General features: G+C 40.1%; 1 protein-coding gene across 4 annotated transcripts in view; it reads left to right on the forward strand.

Annotated features, from left to right (window-relative positions):
- Nucleotides 1–19,470, forward strand: part of INVS (inversin) — an 89,238-nt gene that overhangs the window by 68,797 nt on the left and 971 nt on the right. Inside the window, exons 13-17 of one of the 4 annotated variants that reach the window (XR_009154868.1) lie at nucleotides 3,438–3,733; nucleotides 8,317–9,100; nucleotides 10,105–10,319; nucleotides 10,437–10,514; nucleotides 10,987–11,070. Coding sequence is in view for 3 of the 4 variants with exons in the window: in XM_058180644.1 (XP_058036627.1) it covers nucleotides 3,438–3,733; nucleotides 8,317–9,100; nucleotides 10,105–10,319; nucleotides 10,987–11,083 (1,392 nt within the window). In the remaining variant the exon portion in view is untranslated. Of the gene's footprint in view, nucleotides 1–3,437; nucleotides 3,734–8,316; nucleotides 9,101–10,104; nucleotides 10,320–10,436; nucleotides 10,515–10,986; nucleotides 11,084–19,470 lie in introns of those variants that run through there. The other 3 variants (XM_058180644.1, XM_058180643.1, XM_058180646.1) reach the window with 3 other exon arrangements.

Here is a 19,470-nt window from a genome sequence, read left to right on the forward strand (position 1 = left end):
ATTCTGGTGCTTTTTATATTCCGAAAAATACAGTACCTCTGGCAGGGTTTTGATTTCTTTGGCCAGGGTATATCTTTCCAATTCTTCCAATTTTGCTTCTGTGAATGCTTTATTTTATATTATAAATCGTATAACCTCTGTTCTGTTATTTCTTATTCTGGGTATTATTGTTTCCAGAACCGTTGGCATTTGTTGGCAAATAACCTCTTCTTGTTGGACTTGATCTATAATAGCAGATCATTATGTCTTTATTTTTAATGTCTGTATATATGCAACAGGTAAAATACATTGCAGTAATTCTGATCTGCTTGCCCTGGTTGCTCAGCCAACAGTTCTGAGTCCTACCCCATTTGACAGATTTCTCCTGTGTATAAATAAATTTTACTTATCTGATTTATTTTTTGGCTTAATAGGAGAAAAATTGGCTTAATAATTTATGTTAAATTTAAACTGAAGTATTTATACCATGTAAAGAAAAGTTATCACATAATGAATATTATAAAGTAATAATATTATTGCAAATTTTTAAAATAAGCTCTTTTTTCATTGTCAAAGGTGGAATGATTTAGCTTTCCAAAGTGTAATTTGCAACTCACTTTGTAGCTTTTCATGCTCTGAGACTAAATGAGCTGGTACTGAAGAGATTGCATGACAAGACAGCAATGACAGTTAAAATTAGGGCTTTTTCCTGTCACATTTCATTGAAACAGCACATTTCGGGATTGTTTCTGAAACAGAGGAATCAATGAAGGCATGCTACATAAATGGCTTGTTGTGTGTCAACAGTCACAAATCATGTTACAACAGTTAAAGTTTAAAATGGCAGAGAATATTTTGATCTGACATTTACCATCTGTCCATTGTATAATATATTATTTCGTCTTTGAAGGTTTTATTTGTTTACTACTATTTCCTTTTAAAAAAATAATTTTTATATTTGGGCTTGTACTGGATTTCTGCTTGCAACAAATTGACTATCTAGAGAAGGCTGTCATATTATTGGGGGGCAAATTAAATGTCTTGCCAAATAAAAATACCTCTTTAAAGGATGGAAGGGGACTAAACAATCTTGTCTTCAGAATTAAGGTGCTGCAGGTGAACTATGATTGCCTCATGTTTCCACAAAGAATTGGCTTTCGTTGTGAATTCAATACAAAGGCTGCCAATCTTTATTGGAAGAGATAACCCTTCAAATATTCTTAGTCCTCAAATAAGAATATATACAGTAATTTACATTTTACTAAAGAGAAAGACAGCACAATGTATTTATTGTATCTATATCTTTTTTCCTCTGTGTACAGTTTATGTAGAGTTTTCCCTTAATTTTAAACCCTAGGAACAAACCTGTAAAGTAAGGTACTGTGATGTCTGTAGTAAGAAGTTACTTAAACAATACTTTTATCAGTGAACCATATCTACACTTTACACAGTGTATAGTAAATATGCAGTGAAGTCCCATGTTTTCATTAATTTTTGTTCCTGAATAAGTTTCAAAGGCAAACCCACATAGTATGTGTTGAATTGATCCAGTTTAGATAGTAACCAAAACATTACTGTATTTTTCGGACTCACTTACACTCCCCCCCCCAAAGAAGCTGAAAATATAAGTGCCTTATACTCCGAATGTAGCCTCACCCACCCACCGGCCCCCACCCTTCAACCTCCACACGACCTCTTCCTTGCTGCAGAGACTGCCACCAACAACGGCTTAGCCATTTTAGGCACTGTGCATCACATTTTCAGTCTCCAAATGCTCCGTTTGAGAGCCCTGCTAGGCTGCGGGGATTGCCAAATCACATCGCCGCTGATCACTGCCCAAAAATGTAATGCATTTGAAGGCTGAAAACGTGACATATGATGCCCAAAATGGCTACCCAGAACAGCTCCTGCCTTCTCTTACCCCTTGCGTGCTTCACCTGTTTTAGTCACTGGAGCTCCCTCTGATGATCAGCTGTGCTTTTGAAGCTGCTTTTTAGCTTCAATGAAGTGCTTGCGAGGGAAGCGATATTCCGTGCTTTGCCTGCTGTTCTCATTGTTGCTCCCTCCGACAATCAGCTGTGCTTTAGAAGCTATTTCAGCCCCAACCAGGCGCATGCACTCAAAACCAGTGAACTAACGTGCTGAAGTTGACCAGTCTAAGGACAATAGCCAGATGAATACCTGGTAGGCAGAATTTTTTTCCCTATTTTCCTCCCCAAAAACTAAGGTGTGTTTTATACGCCAAAAAATACAGTAATTTAAAAAAAACCTGCTCTATACATGACCAGTAAGATACAGGTGTGATCTGTGTACTTGTATTCCGGGATTAGCTTTTCTTCATCTAGAACTGATTATTTGAGCTGATGTTATGTTTTAAGGTTTTTATTGTTGCTTCATTATATATCTGAAGTGTACCCGGAGACTGCAGTTAGTCCAGAATGCAGCTGCGCGGGTGATTGAGGGAGCACCGCGTTGCTCCCGGGTAACACCACTCCTGCGCAGTCTGCACTGGCTACCTGTGGTCTTCCGGGTGCGCTTCAAGGTTTTGGTTACCACCTTCAAAGCGCTCCATGGCTTAGGGCCCGGGTACTTACGGGACCGCCTGCTGTTTCCACATGCCTCCCACCGACCCGTACGCTCTCACAGAGAGGGTCTTCTCAGGGTGCCGTCCGCCAAGCAGTGTCGGCTGGCGGCCCCCAGGGGAAGGTCCTTCTCTGTGGGAGCACCTACTCTCTGGAACGAACTTCCCCCCGGTTTACGCCAATTGCCTGACCTTCGGACCTTCCGCCGGGAACTGAAAACTTATTTATTTATACAAGCGGGACTGGCCTGATTTTTAAATTTTAAATTTAAATTTTAAACTTTTAATGGTAATTTTATTGGGTATTTTTATGGTCAATCGACGGTTTTAATTTGGCCTTTTATTGAATAAGTTTTTTAATTGTTATTTTAATATGTATATTAATTGTTTTAAATGGAGGCTATACACCGCCCTGAGTCCTTCGGGAGAAGGGCGGTATAGAAGTTTGATAAATAAATAAATAAATATCTATTGCTTATTTTATTTTCTATATACTATGTTTTACTGTTTGCTTTAAGCATTTAATTAATGTTTAATTCTTTTAAACATTAATTATATGATTTCATATGAGAAGCAGATTTTTTAAAACTAAGATCTAAGTTCTTAGTTTATCATGATGTATGGAATTTTCTCAATCTAAATCAATATGGCAAATATTTTATATTAAATATGTAGTTAAATAGCCCAGTAATTTGAATGAATGAGGTCCTTAGGCTGTTTTGCGTGAATAATCTGTGATTAGCAGAAAAAGGGTATAAGTAATATATGGTTTTGATCTTTTAAAACAATTTATAATATTTTAAGAACTTTTCAGTGAAAAACTCAAAATAACTCTTATAACCCCTTAACTCTTAAATATTATAAATATTGACTGTAGGAAACGTGAAGAAGAAAATAGGAGAAAAGCCTCAGAACAGCAGAAAGAAATTCAGAACTGCAAAACTACTAGGATCAATATACAGCAACAGAATTTTCCTGAGATGGAAAGAAATCATTTGAGAGTTCATACTTCACAATGCTCTGTTCTACCTGTTAAAAGGCCTCCATCTGGCAACATGTCACAAAATCAACCAGGAAAAGGCAAGAGAAGCACTGTTTTATCAAGCAAAGTGACTAACAAGAACAAAAGTCATTCAGTGGAGCTACTTGGTGAAGATCACAAAAGAAAAATGGGTTTGTAAACTCTTTTCCTTTTTGTCAAGCCTAAAATCAGACTCCTCTTCTGAACCGCAAAATGGAGGGACTGGGAAAGCAAGAATCCAATGCTTTATACTACCATATATACCACAGCCACATTTGTGCTATTTGATTTGTGCCACATAAGGAGCAAATGTGTCTTGATTTATGAAAGTATCAGATTTTTGGTCAATAGTGGATAGTTACGCTGCTCATAGAAAAAGATGTAGATATAAAAGTACAGAGGCAGTAAAGAGAAAAGGGAAAACACTTGTGTCTGCAGGCCCCGAGCCGGGCTTCTGGCAGAGTGACTCGGAGAGTGAGTGGGAAGAGCCGACAGGGCTTCCCTCTGCAGAACCTTCCTCTCTGGCTCTGCTCCAGATTCTAGAGGCAGGCCAGGTGGACGAGAAGGAGCTGACACGGCCTATTTCCCCTGACCCCTCCTTCCCCCTGGCAACACCCCAAGAGCCAGCTGAGGAGGATCAATTGTGGCTAGATGCAAGGCAGCGACACCGAGTGACGCATGCGCAGCAAAAGAAAGGAAGGGGCCAGCCCAGGGAGTGTTGAGTCACGGAGCCACACCCCACAGGGTATAAAAGTGGGTGGAGCTGCCTTTGGGCTCCGTGACGGACAAAAACTGACTTTTGGAAACTTCGGCTACTTTATTGCGAGACTCAGGAATTGGCTTTTCGGACTTCTGTTTACTTCTGAACTCTGGGTTGCTCCAGCAACAGACTGCAGTAGCACTAAAGACATAAGGAGGACTTGGCAGGCAATCGCAGGTTCGTTGCCAGAGCTGATATCTGTAGCAAGAATAAATTGCTGGCAAATACAGTCGGCTCATGTGTCTTTTGGGGTGTGTGGTTGAAGGGGACAGAACAACACTATAGGAAAGATTCAAATGGTTGGAATGATAAAAGCCTTATAAGATGGATAGAAAGAAATAATCAACTAAAAAGAAAATCATACAGAGCTAGAATAAAAATAAATTAAGTAGAAGATAGCATATGTAAGAGTAGGTTAATAAAAAAGGTAGCTGAATAAAGATATATCTAGGTTGTTGGTTTGAGCTCCAAGCTTGGCAGTTTGGTTGCAAACGTTTCATCACCATTTGAGGAGACATCGTCAGTGTATTTTGAATTGTACTTGTCTGTCAGAACATAGGTCTTTAAATATCTTTTTATGAGATACAAATTTGTCTGAATTTTGTTTGTTTGGATATTTTTGAGTCATGGCTGATTGGCTGTTGTTGCTGCGCTATAGTCTTTCCTTTTTAAGTATTGTGTGTGTTGCAGATTAGGATTAGAGTTGTTTATCTGGGGGCTTCTGAGTCATGGTCTGGTTTCGACTTGTTAATAGTTTGGCTGGCTGTTGTTACTGAGACATGGTCCGATTTCTTGTGAGTTATAATTTGTTGCTGTGTAGTAAGATGCCTATTTACATATATATGTGTGTCTATGTGTTCCAGTTCAGTCAGACAGATAGTCCCACTCTTTTGACCTATGTAACTGGGAAAAGGCCATGGGTTGTTGTTTTTTAACTTCCTTAGCCTAATCCCTAGCTTCTCCACCACTAGGGGGATGACTAGGGAGATGGTACAGCCCGAGTGCAATAGGGCTATTAAAATCCCTTTACTGTCTGAAGTAGCCACAGTGATCTTGATCCTAGCTGTCATGGGGATGGTGGGGTCACTTATCATCAGGTCGTCTTCTCCCTTGCTGTCACATTGCAGGGCCCATCTTGGTAAGGGTCAGAGTTCTCTCCTCTTCACTGGACAGAAGAGTGAACTCTACAACTTGTTATCCCATGTGGGTCCTCTCTTTTGGCTTTGAAGGGTTCTTTCCCCTCTTTGGTTGGTTCCGAGGCTGGGGGGGTGGACATCGGGCATGGTGCAAGTCACTCAGCTGCCCGGTGGCCTTCCTTGACACAGCAGAAATATCCAGTAGGGTAACATAGGGCTTTGGAAAACAAGTAGATCCCCGCTTCTCTGTGACAGCTCCTCAAGTATCCCCAAGATACTCTTAAGTACCCTTCAGCCCCTCAAGTTAATTAGCTATTATACTGATAAAAGCAGTTATAAGAAAAAAAGTTTGAATTCTATATTTTTTAACATTGTTCTCTGTGCTTTACACATATGGGTTATGCAGTTGTACAATATCCAGTACGAAATCTTCCAGAGGTGGACACCTGCCTGAAAAGTGCATGCGTTGGGAGGAAAGGGGTGATGATTACTTTCTCTTTTTTTCCCCTATTATAGCAGTAACCTATTTGGGATTTCTCTACAACAAATACAGTACTTTAACATTGTTTTTTAGTTGAATATATTTTCAGGGGACTTAGTTCTTTACCCATCCTCAATATTCCTGTCTTCTTGTCTTAATGAAGGCATTCTGCCAGTGCACAAAAAATATACAGAATTTTCTGTGACTCCTTTGCTTTGGCAAAGATTGCAAATGCTAAGAACCTTTGGATATCAATCTTGTCACGGAGAACAATTGTCACTGCCTCCTTGGCTCAAGAGGAATAGTCTATACATCCCTAATATATATTTCATTGCTGTTGAATAATTCAGTTCCTTTCTATTGTACTCCTTGTCATGCTTATGACCTGAACTCTTGCAAAGATATAGAGTAAGTTAATTGCATTCTTGGCATACTTTAGTGGTCATATCAATCCTGTTTTGCCATGATGTACAGCAATTGCAAGAGAAATATATTGAAGCTGCCAAAAGGCCTGATTTTTTGGAACGGTTTACTACGATATATAAAAGGCATTGCTAATGTATTTCTGCCTCTAAAGAGTTTATTTAATAACCTTCTGCATAATCCATGCTTCAATAGAGAATGCTTCCATTTTCTACTGCTTATGTCTAAATATTTTGAGCTACTACCAGTTTGCTTGTTAAACTATTGTCAATAAATTTCCCTTCTCAGTTGTGGTTATGTCAACTGACAAAGTGAGTGAATTCACTATGTGCTTGGAAATTTGATCAGAAAACATACTTTTTTGTTTGTTTGTTTTCTAATATCATTTCTAGCTTTCCTATTAACAGAGAATTTGTTAATGTCTTCTCTTTCTTTCTTTTTTTTGTGTATACTTAACTTTCTTTGAATTCTCACCTTTCTGCTATGTTTTTATCTTCAGAAGTACTACAATTCTTTAAAAAGGTCTTGTACTTTTTTGTTTATGATAGACAGAAAATCAAAAGACACCTGATTTAAAGCCAATTATTTTTGAGGTCAGTAATAAGATTAAGTCAACAGTATAAGAGAGCACAGCATCCTTTGCTACATTTGTGATGCATTTATACTTTTGTTCAAGACCTCTTTGGTATGACTTTTGGCACTCTCTGAGCAACTCTACTTTCACCAACTAAACAGTTTATTAGAATATAGAATAGTAGAGTTGGAAGGGACCTCGGAGGTCTTCTAGCACAAGTGTAAGTGTAAATTACAGAGATTACAATAAAAAATTGGTCTTTTACCTATAGCAATATTACTTTGAGTAGTAATATGTGAATTCAAATAATCCAAACTCTGTCTCTACTACATTTTATTAGATTGTCCTTAATTTATTTATTATTATTATTATTTTATTTATTTACATTTATATCCCACCCTTCTCCGAAGACTCTGAGTCCCTCCACCCTGAGTCCCTCCGCCCTGAGTCCCTCGGAAGAAGGGCAGTATAAAAATTCAATAAATAAATAATAATAATAATACTCAGGGTGGCTTACATTGTGTAAGGCAATAGTCTCATCCTATTTGTATATTTATATACAAAGTCAACTTATTGCCCCCCCAACAATCTGGGTCCTCATTTTATCTACATTATAAAGGATGGAAGGCTGAGTCAACCTTGGGCCTGGTGGGACTCGAGCCTGCAGTAATTGCAAGCAGCTGTGTTTAATAACAGGCTTCTTACAGCCTGAGCCACACCGCGGTTAAAAGCACTCTAGTGAACCATAGAACATATGAGATTAATGGAATTATATTTGAGCATTCATACTTATATATAGTAGTGGGGTTCCTATCTAAAAATTTGGTTAAGGCTCCAGGCCTGAAAACGAGACCATGAGTTCAAGTCTTGCCTTATCCATGCAAGCCAGTTGAGTGACCTTTGGCCAGTCACTTTCCCTCAGCCCAGCTCACCTCATAGGTTGTTGTTACAGGAAAAAATAGGAAGTAGAAGGAGTGTTGGATATGTTTATCACCTTGAGTTATTTGTAAAAATAATAAAGCAGGATATAATAAATAAATATGTATGTATATATGTATGTATATGTATATGTATATTCTGAAAGATATTGAGTAGGATATTGTAAAGATTCACACATGGGTGTATACTTTTTTAGAATCCTGAAACCTATGCTCTATTATTTGTTTATATTTAATATTTATGTATTAAGCCTTTAAACTATTTTAGCTTTAAAACTAGGTCTTACAAATTGACTGAAAAAACTATTTTTGTATCATAATAATATTGAGTATCAAAATTGTTAAGCTTATTATATTTAACCGTACCAAGATAACCCTATTTAATAAGTGATAAGCATATTTGTATTTATCTCATTTCCACAGGTGTATGTGAGGCAAACAGTAATAGCAAGCCTGCCTATATCCTTTCATATTCCTGTAAGACTAATGATCAACATAGGCATCAAACTGAAAGAAAGCATCAAACTGTATCTGCTACCTTAGGCAGGGATGAGAAGCCTCCTACAACAACTGATATGTTTGTGCACATCAGCAATAAAAGGCATAATTCAAACACTAAATCTCCCAACTCTGGGGAAGAATCAGACCACCCAAACTGGTCAGTAAGGAATAATATAAGTCATTCTGAAGAAAAAACAGTTTCTATTCAGGATGAAGAATGCATTAGTAGAAGTAGTAGAAGTATAAGAAACTCGGGACAATATAATACAGCATTTAAAAATAATCCACATCAATTAAAAACAAAAAGTAAAGAATCAAATAATAAAAAATGTTCATTGATTAGTTCAAGCAGACCTGGCAGTGCCACAGTAAGAACAATGAAAGTTGAAAAGGCTACTTCAAATGCTACAGCTACCCAGATCAACAAAATGAAAAATAGTGACATCTGTTTGGTGGCCAAGAATGCAAGTGTTACAACGATTGCACTCAACAAGATGGCTAGAAGTGATGCAAGCCTGAACAGAGAAGCTCTATTAACATCCACAAATTCAAAACATCAGCCTGGTTTTGCTCAGCATAAAAATGCCTACACTGAATCAGTTCCATCAGCAATTCAGATGCAAGTAATAGAAAAAGAAAGAGTAAGAAAAGAGCTCTTTCAGAGGAAGTATAATGCAGCAAATGTTATTCAAAAGGTATGGAGAAGGTATGGATGAGATTCCTGCATTCTATCTCATTTTAATTACTACTAAAGATTTTGTCATGAGGCTTAGATATATTTACATTTGTGCTTTGGTATACTTTGAGCAATGTGATGTCAAATATATATGTAATGCATCAGGTGAATTGGAAAGGATGTTAACAGGTGGAGTACTTAAAAGGTTTCTATTGTGCTGTATTTTGCTGATTTGCTCAACCTGATTTAGATCATCAGTCCCAGAATTCAGATAATGGTGATTCAAATAACCATAGATGATAGAACATTGGACATTGCATCATTTTTTAATCTGCCATCCTTTTGTTTCCATGGTAACTTTTCCCAATTTCAGATATGTTAAAGGATTTTGAAGTATAAGAATATTAGATATCATAATAATGTGGAACTGTAGGAGTGAGCAGTCATTTAGCTGTAGGAATAATTCTTTTCATGAAGAACATACATTTTTTTGCTAGAACTATCCAAAAGCAGAACCCAAGGGCCAATGAATGTATTAGAAGGCAAGAAAGTGAATGACATTTGACTTACATTCCTGAAATAAAGAATTTGACATTATATGAAGAATTTTGCCTTGGGCTTGGTTATAAAGATATATACAGATGAAATTATCCTCATATTAAGGAACACCTTTATTTATCATTTTTTAAATGTCTTTATATTCTAAAATTGAGAACATGGTGTAAAAGTATAGAGTTTCTGTATATTTTATGTATTTTATAAGTTTAAGGATTTAATGTTATATGGATTTCCTTTTGTTTCCTAGTTTATTATTTCTCCGCTTTTTATGTCTTCTATATTCTATGTAGAGAGAGGTTACTATATATCTCTGAACTTTTTATATTTGCTTACTGCTTTCTTAAAACATTGAAAATAAAGGAGTTAATCCAATTAAGAGAAAATGTTGTTATTGAAAAAAAGATGGTTCATAGAAATATCTGAAGTTTAAAAGTAGTAAGCTAAAACAGATTTTCCCATTTGTTTTGTCCTTCTAGCTATCAGTTAAGAAAACAATTCCTTCAGCTTTTTAGCACGAAACAGCAATGCAAACATGAATGGCAACAAAAAACAATTGTCTTGTGCATTAAGGCAATTTGGAACAAAAAGTTAAACTTTACTGCACCTAAAGCACTTACTTCAGGCAAAATCCCAAAGGTGATGAACAAAAACAGCTTGGCACAAAAGTCAACCACTCTGAAGCAGATATATGGTAATAATAAATATCACTAAATATTTATCATGGGAAGTTGAACTTTTTTCAGTCATAATTCTTTTTTTCTGTTTGTCTGTCTTTCTGTCTATCTATCTAACATCATCTATAATCTAGGTATCTAGGTTTTCTCCTTGAGCTAACAACTCCTGCTAGAATGGCAGTCATAGCCAGGAGAGCCTTTGGACAGCTTTGGTAGGTCTCACAGTTTCTTTTCCTTATCAAGAGGTGCTAAAGCATAACTCAGCCTCTTGTCATGCCTCAGATAGGCTACTTCAATAAATGGGGGAGGGTGCCAGTTGGAAATTCTAGTTGGCAAAAAATACAGCAACCCACCTTCTGACTAGCATTGGTTACTGATAGATTTTTAGGGCCAGATCAAGGTGTTTTATTACTTAGACCTTTTGGAACATTATCTTCAGGTAGTGTTTGTCTACTTATACCTTATGGCTTGCAGTGACTGTATGTTGAGTGGAAGACCCTGAAACAGCTTCCTCCTGAAGGCAGATATAACTAACGATGATGTCTTTTGGTAAAATTATGAAAACAGTGCTATTTAAGGGGACATTCATTATTTATCATTATTCTTATTTATTTTATGTTGATAAATGTTTTTCATTCATTGAGGCATTCAGCATTCATATACCTTGGAAATTTGTTTTTAAAGGGCACTCACAAGAAGGAAAGGTGAATCACCCAATGAGATTGCCTTCTTCAAAACAGCAGTTTTGTGAACTTCAGTTAATATCAGGTACAATTCCAATGTATGTCATCATCGTCTTTATAAACATTAGATATGAGGCAAAAAGTACATACTATAGCAATCTCAGAAAAAAAAGTCCATTGTGGTGATTTCTTGAGTGTGCTAGGAAAAATGACAAAATGGATATTGATGAAAGGGCTTCCAGAAAAGGCCATGTGACACAGTGAATATGTGCAGATACTTCTTTCACTTTTTCCCTGCTACATCTAAAATGCCTTTATATGTTCTGGCTAGTTGAAAGAATGAAACAGGGAAATTTGCAACCTTACATTACATTCAAGTTATGAACAAATTCATGTTATGTATAACATCTATGTTACAAAATCCCCAATAAGCTACAATGTTATTCATCTATTTCCTCATCTTCCCTGGAATAACTGTCATGCCTTTATAGATTGGCAGTGTTCATTGAGGTAGAATACCTACTATCATTACTAACTTCTTTTTTGCTGACTCTCTCCCCATCCATGAATTTTTTTGATCATATGAATGGAATTATCAGCATGGATAAAGAGAATCCCCATACTGACATTTACCAGTCTAAAATGTCTTTAGATGTTCAAATGGGATAAGATTTCACCACCATCTTGTAGATTTTCCATTCTTCAGTTGCAAGAAAAGTTCATTGAGATTTTGGAAAAGGACACAAGTCAGATAAACATGTAATTGGGTTTAGAGGTGTAAAATACATCAATTCAATGGTGCTCAATAGAGTGTACGGGGCCCTACATGTTCTGAGATAAACTTTTGGAAAAGCAGCAAAATGATGTAGTGTTCTTATATTTAATTGAACTATCCAATTTATTTATTTATTTATAGTTCAAATTTTTATACCGCCCTTCTCCGAAGACTCAGGGCGGTGTACAGCATAGATAAAACACATATACAAAAAATTAAAATACAATATATAATTAAAAATCTGATGCCATGCGCTGAATATTTAAAATACGTAGATAAAATTATAAAATAGAATAACCCCGCTAAAAACCCCACTAAAAAACCCTCAATTAAAATTTATCATTAGGCCAGCCCTGCTTGATGAAAGAAAAAAGTCTTAAGCTCGCGCTTAAAGGTCCGAAGATCAGGGAGTAAGCGTAGCCCCACGGGTAGTTCATTCCACAGGGCAGGAGCCCCCACAGAGAACGCTCTTCCCCTGGGGGCCGCCAGCCGACATTGTTTGGCTGATGGCACCCTAAGGAGGCCCTCCCTTTGAGAGCGCACAGGTCGATGGGAGGCTACTGTAACGCTCTCTACATGGGGCTCCCCTTGAGGTGCACCCGGAGACTTCAGTTAGTTCAGAATGCAGCCGCGCGGGTGATAGAGGGAGCCACTCGTGGCTCCCATATAACACCGATCCTGCGCAGGCTGCACTGGCTACCTGTAGTTTTCCGAGTGCACTTCAAGGTGTTGGTTACCACCTTTAAATCGCTCCATGGCATAGGACCGGGATATCTTCGGGACCGCCTTCTGTTACCACATGCCTCCCACCGACCGGTACGCTCTCATAGAGAGGGCCTCCTCAGGGTGCCGTCAGCCAAACAGTGCAGGCTGGCGACCCCCAGGGGGAGAGCCTTCTCTGTGGGGGCACCTACCCTCTGGAATGAGCTTCCCCCAGGACTTCGACAACTTCCAGACCTCTGGACCTTTCGCCGCGAGCTTAAAACATATCTATTCTTTCGAGCAGGACTGGCTTAATAGGGTTTTAAATATGGATTTTATTGGGGTTTATTTTATATTTTGTATTGTATTTTAAATTTAGGCTATTGGAATAAGTTTTTTAAATATTGTTTTTACTGAAATGTATCGTTTTTATTTTATCTGCCTGTTCACCGCCCTGAGTCCTCCGGGAGAAGGGCGGTATACAAATTAAATAATTATTATTATTATTATTATTATTATTATTATTATTATTATTATTATTATTATTATTATTATTATTATTATTATTATTATTATTATTACTGGTGGCAGCAGGCAGTCCCGTAAATATCCCGGTCCCATGCCATGGAGCGCTTTAAAGGTGATGACCAAAACCTTGAATCGCACCCGGAAGACCACCGGCAACCAATGCAGCCTGCGCAGGAGAGGTGTTACATGGGAGCTATGAGATGCTTCCTCGATCCCCCGCGCAGCCGCATTCTGCACTAGTTGGAGCCTCCTGGTGCTCTTCAAGGGAGCCCCATGTAGAGAGCATTGCAGTAATCCAGGCGGGAGGTAATGAGGGCATGAGTGACCGTGCATAGAGAGTCCAGGAAGGGGCGCAACTGGTGAATCAGGCGAACCTGATAAAAAGGTCCCCTGGCAACGGCCGTCAAATGATCTTCTAAAGACAGCCGTACATCTAGGAGAATGCCTAAGTTGCGCACCAATTCCCTAGGGGCCAACGATTCATCCCCCCACAGTCAACGATGGAATTAGCTGACTGTGCTGGGATGCTGGTATCCACATCCACTCCGTCTTGGATGGGTTGAGTCGAAGTCTGTTCGTCCCCATCCAGACTCGAATGGCCTCAAGGCACTGGGACATCACATCAACGGCTTCGTTGGGGTGGTTCGGGGTAGAGATGTACAGCTGAGTATCATCAGCGTACAGTTGACAACTCACCCCGAAACCACGGATGATCTCCCCCAGTGGCTTCATGTAGATCTTGAACAGGAGAGGCGAGAGAATCGACTCCTGTGGCACCCCACAAGTGAGGTGCCTAGTGGTCGACCTCTGCCCCCCTGCCAACACCGTCTGCGATCGGTCAGAGAGGTAGGAGGAGAACCACTGAAAAATGGTGCCCCCCACTCCCAAACCCTCCAACCATCGCAGCATGGTCGATGGTATCAAAAGCCGCTGACAGATCTAACAGGACAAGGACAGAGGAACAACCCCTGTCCCGTGCCCTCCAGAGATCATCAACCAACACGACCAAAGCCGTCTCCGTGCTGTACCCTGGCCGGAAGCCGGACTGGCACGGGTCTAGATAGACAGTTTCCTCCAGGTACCAGGGAAGCTGCCATGCCACCACACTCTCAACAACCTTCGCCACAAAGCGAAGGTGGGAGACAGGATGGTAATTAGCCAATATAGCCGTGTCCAGGGAAGGCTTCGTAAGGAGGGGCCTCACCACCGCCTCTTTCAAGGCGGCTGGGAAGACTCCTTCTACCAAAGAAGCACTAATAATTCCCTGGAGCCAGCCTCGTGTAACCTCCTGTGTGGCCAGCACCAGCCAGGAGGGACACGGGTCCAATAAACATGTGGTAGCATTCAGCCTCCCCAGTATCCTGTCCATGTCCTCGGGAGTCACAGAGTCGAACTCCGCCCAAATAATATTCTCAAGAACTGCCTCCGTCGTCCCACCTGAATCCACCCAATCAGCGTCCAGCCGGTCCCGGATCTGAGCAATTTTATCGTGCAGATACCCTCCAAACTCCTCAGCATGTCCCTGCAAGGGGTCCTCCCGAGCCCCCTGAAAAAGAAGGGAGCGGGTCACCCTAAACAAGGTGGCTGGGCGGTTATCTGCCGATGCGATAAGAGCGGAAAAGTATTCCTGCTTTGCCATCCCTATCGCCTTAGATAGGCCTGAATATGTGACCGTACTAGTGTTCGATCAGATTTGGAATGGCTGGCTCTCCAGACGCTCTTCAGGCGTCTTTTCCGGCGCTTCATCTCTCTCAGCTCCTCAGAGAACCAAGGAGCTGGTCGAGAGCAGTGCCGGGTCAGAGGCCGCAAAGGCCCGACGCGGTCCTAAGCCCCCGCCGCCACCCTTTCCAAGGCGGCAACAAGTTCTTTGACCGAGCTGTGGGCTGGATCCTCAGGGATCGGCCCAAGCTCCGTCAGGAACCTAATCGGGTCCATCAGGCGCCTGGGACGGAACCACCGAACTGGCTCCGTCTCCCTGCAGTGTGGGTTTGTGGTTCGCAAGTCCAGGTGAAGAAGCGAATGATCCATCCATGGCAGGGGAGTAATAACTAAGTCCCTCAATTCCAGGTCATTCAGCCACTGTCTCAAGACGAAAATCAAGTACAGCGTGTGTCCCCCAATGTGTGTGGGCCCATTCACTAACTGGGTCAGGTCCAAGGCTGCCATGGCAGCCATGAACTCCCGAGCTGTCGACAATGCTTCGCCTACCGACGGCAGGTTGAAATCCCCCATGACCATAAGCCTGGGGATGTCAACCGCCGACTCGGCTATCACATCGAGCAGCTCAGGCAGGGCTGCCGTCATGTGGCAGGGAGCCAGGTACGTGATCAGCAAGCCCACCTGAAACCCCTGGCCCCATCATACAAGGAGAGATTCACATCTGGCTGTCTGCATGACAGTGACCTCCCTCGGCTCCAAACTCTTGTTGATAATAACCGCTACCCCCCCACCCCTACCTTGAACCCTCAGCTGATGAAATGCTCGGAATCCCGGTGGGCACATTTCAACGAGGGGAACCCCCCCTTCCATGCCCAACCAGGTCTCCGTAATGCCCATCAGATCCGCACCCCCCTCTTGTATCAGAACTGAAATGAGGGGGGCCTTATTAATCACGGACCTGGCATTGCACAACATCAGCCAAAGGTCAAGGCCCTGAGGAATCCTGCCACTCGGGGAACGGGAAAAAACAGAGGGGCCGGAGCATGCAATCGCTTGCAAACAGCGAGGGCGCGCTCCCCGAACATGATATGGTCCCCCACTTCCGCCATATCTGCCCCTCCCATAGACCGTGCCGATTGAATAGCCCTGGACACGGGCACTACCCATTTGAACTGCCTACTTTTTTTCCCCAAGAGTTTTCATTTTTTCAGATAAAGTATGGCACTCGGGTATTATCTCTGAATGCCACTTGATATATTCATTTCTAGTCTTTTTCTTGATGCTATCAGCTTGAAGAATGCCAAAGTATATGTAGTGATTATCTTCATCCAGATCTTGATGTTATTTCCATAGGGCATCTTGATTCCGTCAGTTTTCACTATTTTTGCCTGTTTAATGGTAAGCTTGGCATATTTCTCCAGCATATTTCTCCAGTCCAGCAACATTTTTTTAGATAAGATCATTGTTATTGTCATTTTTTACTGTGAGCACTGGCACACATAAAAATGAAATTCTGTTTCCCGCTCTCAAAAAAAATTGTGTGTGTGTATCTCCCCATACCCATGCATAACACACACATACATGCTACACACACACATACACACACACACACACACACACACACACAGACAAAAGGGAAGCAGTATGTTCCCTCCCATATTTGGGTAGACCAGGTTGGTTTGATAGGGGGAAAAAAGCCCCACTATATATATTTCTATGTATGTATGTATGTATGTATGTATGTATGTATGTATGTATGTATGTATGTATGTATACACACATGTATATACACTCATACATACATATATACATATATTGGAAAGAGTAAACTTAAGGGTTCACAAGGTTGACACTATATGGAACAAAATTTTGACCAAATCCGGATGTTCTGCTTTGAATACCATGAAGGTATCAAGGAAAACTGGTCATGGACAGACTGTGTAGCATCCCTGACAATACTGTGGATCCTACTCAAGCAGCACTTATATGCTATGTCTGGATAGAAGAAAGTGAACTACCAGAAATCTTTTCTGCTGTCCTCACTGCTCTCTGCCCAGCTTTCCTATCTGAAGCAGTAATGCTTCCAAAGCAGATAGTAATGCAATTGACCGTCCCTCAATATAAAGTTGTAAGGACGGGAAGGAAGATGTACTTTTCTCTTGCGACACAAAAGTGGCGACCAAGCCAACTTATTTGTCAGCTGCAAACTTGATGCTAACCACCTCCACCTGAATCATTAATGCAGAGGTGTCTAGCTGTGTCTGGTTTTTCTGAAATTGACAATGATTCCCCCCCCCATGTTTAAAATGAGACTATTTTTATTAAACCAGTTCATCAAATCCTCTACCTTCTTCTGAAAAGCTGCCTCATTGTCATCCTGAATAAGACCCACTACTGTTGTATAATCCACATACAATATGGTTGATGGCAAACCTTGCACAACGGTCATGGGTCAACAGGGTGAACAACAGCAGATTTAGGACACAGTCCAAAGGAGAACCTGTGTTCAAGAACATTGTGTTAGAAGTATTAGTCCCAATTCATACATACTGGGGCCTATCAATAAGAAAATCAAGAATCCAGTTGCATAAAGGAGTGTTGAGGAATGATCATATTAAATTATATTAAATGCCGAACTAAAGTCGACAAACAGCATTCATACATGAGTATTTCTTTCCTCTAAGTGCACCAAACTAAGATAGAAGAAATAGCATCCTCTGTAGAGCAATTTGGATGGTAAGCAAACTGAAGCAAGTCAAGTGCTGAAGGGAGGCTGGATACAATAATGTCCTTTATCAGCCTTTCAAAACATTTTATAATGATGGATCTATGTGCAACAGGACTGTAATAATCAAGACCCATAATTGTAGACTTTTTTGGCACTGGCAAAATAATGGCAGTCTTAAAACACGATGGAACCACTGCCTGCTACAATGAAAGTTGAAAATATCTGTAAGAACACAAGCCAACTCATCTGCACATTCCCTAAAAACACACCCAGGGATATTATCTGGGCCTGCTACTTTCTGAACGTTTTCTTTCTGCAGTGTTCTCCAGACAGAGGTAACATCAAAGCTAAGTACTTGCATGTCAGGATGGGGCACAGCTTTCCTTGCAGAGGTGCTATTTGATGCCTCAAATTTTCCAAAAAATGTGTTCAGCTCATTTAAAGTCTTTGTCACCCTTACAAGATAGAGCCACTTTATAGTCTGTAATGGCCTGGATGCCTTGTCACATACACCTGGTGTTTGTAGGGAAAAGTTCTGAATTTTCTGACAATGGGCTTGCTTTGCTGTTTTTAATGGTGTTTTTCAAATTGACCCTGGCTGTTCTAAGTGCTAGCATGTAGCAGCTTTAAAAGCCACATTCCAAGCTTTCAATATCTTGCAACTCTCATTGTCCATGGTTTTTCATTAGCCCTCACAACAATGTTTTAAGGATACAGATATCCTCAATGCACTTCTGAATATATGCGAACACAGTGGTGGCATACTCCTCTAAATCTATGGTTTTTTATCTGTTGTCACTTCTTTAAACATGCCCCACTCAAAAGGAATCTTGTAATGCTTCTATAGCTCCCTCCCTAGGCATATAAAAGGGTCTGCATTTGATAGTCAAAAGCTCCACATCAGGGGAGCGCAGATTTGAGACCATCTTGGCATTATTGTATCATATATCATTTATATAAAAACAGACACTTCCTTCAAAGTATTTGCCACTAAGAGCAAAGCTCCAGTCCAGCCAAAATGTTGAAAATCTCACCAAGCTAACAGCACTATCAGGGACGGAGTGCTTTAAACCAAGGGTCTCCAACCTTAGCAACTTTAAGACTTTAGCTTGCTGGCTGAGGAATTCTGGGAGTTGAAGTTCACAAGTCTTAAAGTTGCCAAGGTTAGAGACCCTGCTTTAAACAGTGATGACACAGGAGTTACTCACCTCCTGGGTTGTTATTAAACTTGCTGTTTGGTTTTCTTGCAGTTTTTATTACCAAACTTGGTACCAGTATCAGCACTAGGAGTGAGGTTTGTTCTTATTTTTAGAAATGAGTGGCTTGCCCTGTCAGTATTGGTGAATGTGTTCTTAGTGGTTCCTTGGTTAGGATGTTTACTGTTAGCTTGTTTGTCTGCATTACTAATTCTTTTATTGAAGTATTCTTTACTTCCTGATTATTGGTCTACTGTTAAATTTAATATAAAAATAAATATTCTGAAGATATGCTTCTTGAGATTGTGCATTTCACTAATTGTTAAAACACATTCCCTTAGCTAAAAGACTGAAAAAAACTTTATTCAGAGGAAGAGAGGAGATAATTGATATATTTCACCCAAGCCTGGTTTAGGGGGGTGAAAATTTATATATTTCATCCTGCCTTGTTTCCTCCTCCCAGCTCATGTTAGCACCTATGAGTTTATTAAAAGGTTTTGAACTCCCCAGAATTGCAGAAGCATTTTTAGAAGTAGAAGTTGATTATCATTTATAATAACAGTGATATAATATTGAGCAAGGATACTTCTAATACCTGTGCACTGCTCAGCTGGTTTTGTTATCTATAACAGCAAGCTAAACAGAAATTTGGGGGCTGAAGCAATCTAAAAAGCTAGAGTTAGGATGATTCTGGCAAGGATTTAATCATATCACAATTTTCTGTTTGATATGATGCTCTGCTATCATGATCTACTATGTCGAACTAAGACCATTATAAATTTAGACAAAAGCTGGATCATTACAAAAGTTGAAGAAAAAAATTATCCAGCTAAATTCTGCTAATCATTGAGAATATTTTGGATTGCTAGAACATATAATCTACTTCTAGATAAAGTT

The sequence above is a fragment of the Ahaetulla prasina genome, chromosome 4 (genome assembly GCF_028640845.1).
Source record: "Ahaetulla prasina isolate Xishuangbanna chromosome 4, ASM2864084v1, whole genome shotgun sequence".
In the NCBI taxonomy this organism is placed as follows: domain Eukaryota; kingdom Metazoa; phylum Chordata; class Lepidosauria; order Squamata; family Colubridae; genus Ahaetulla; species Ahaetulla prasina.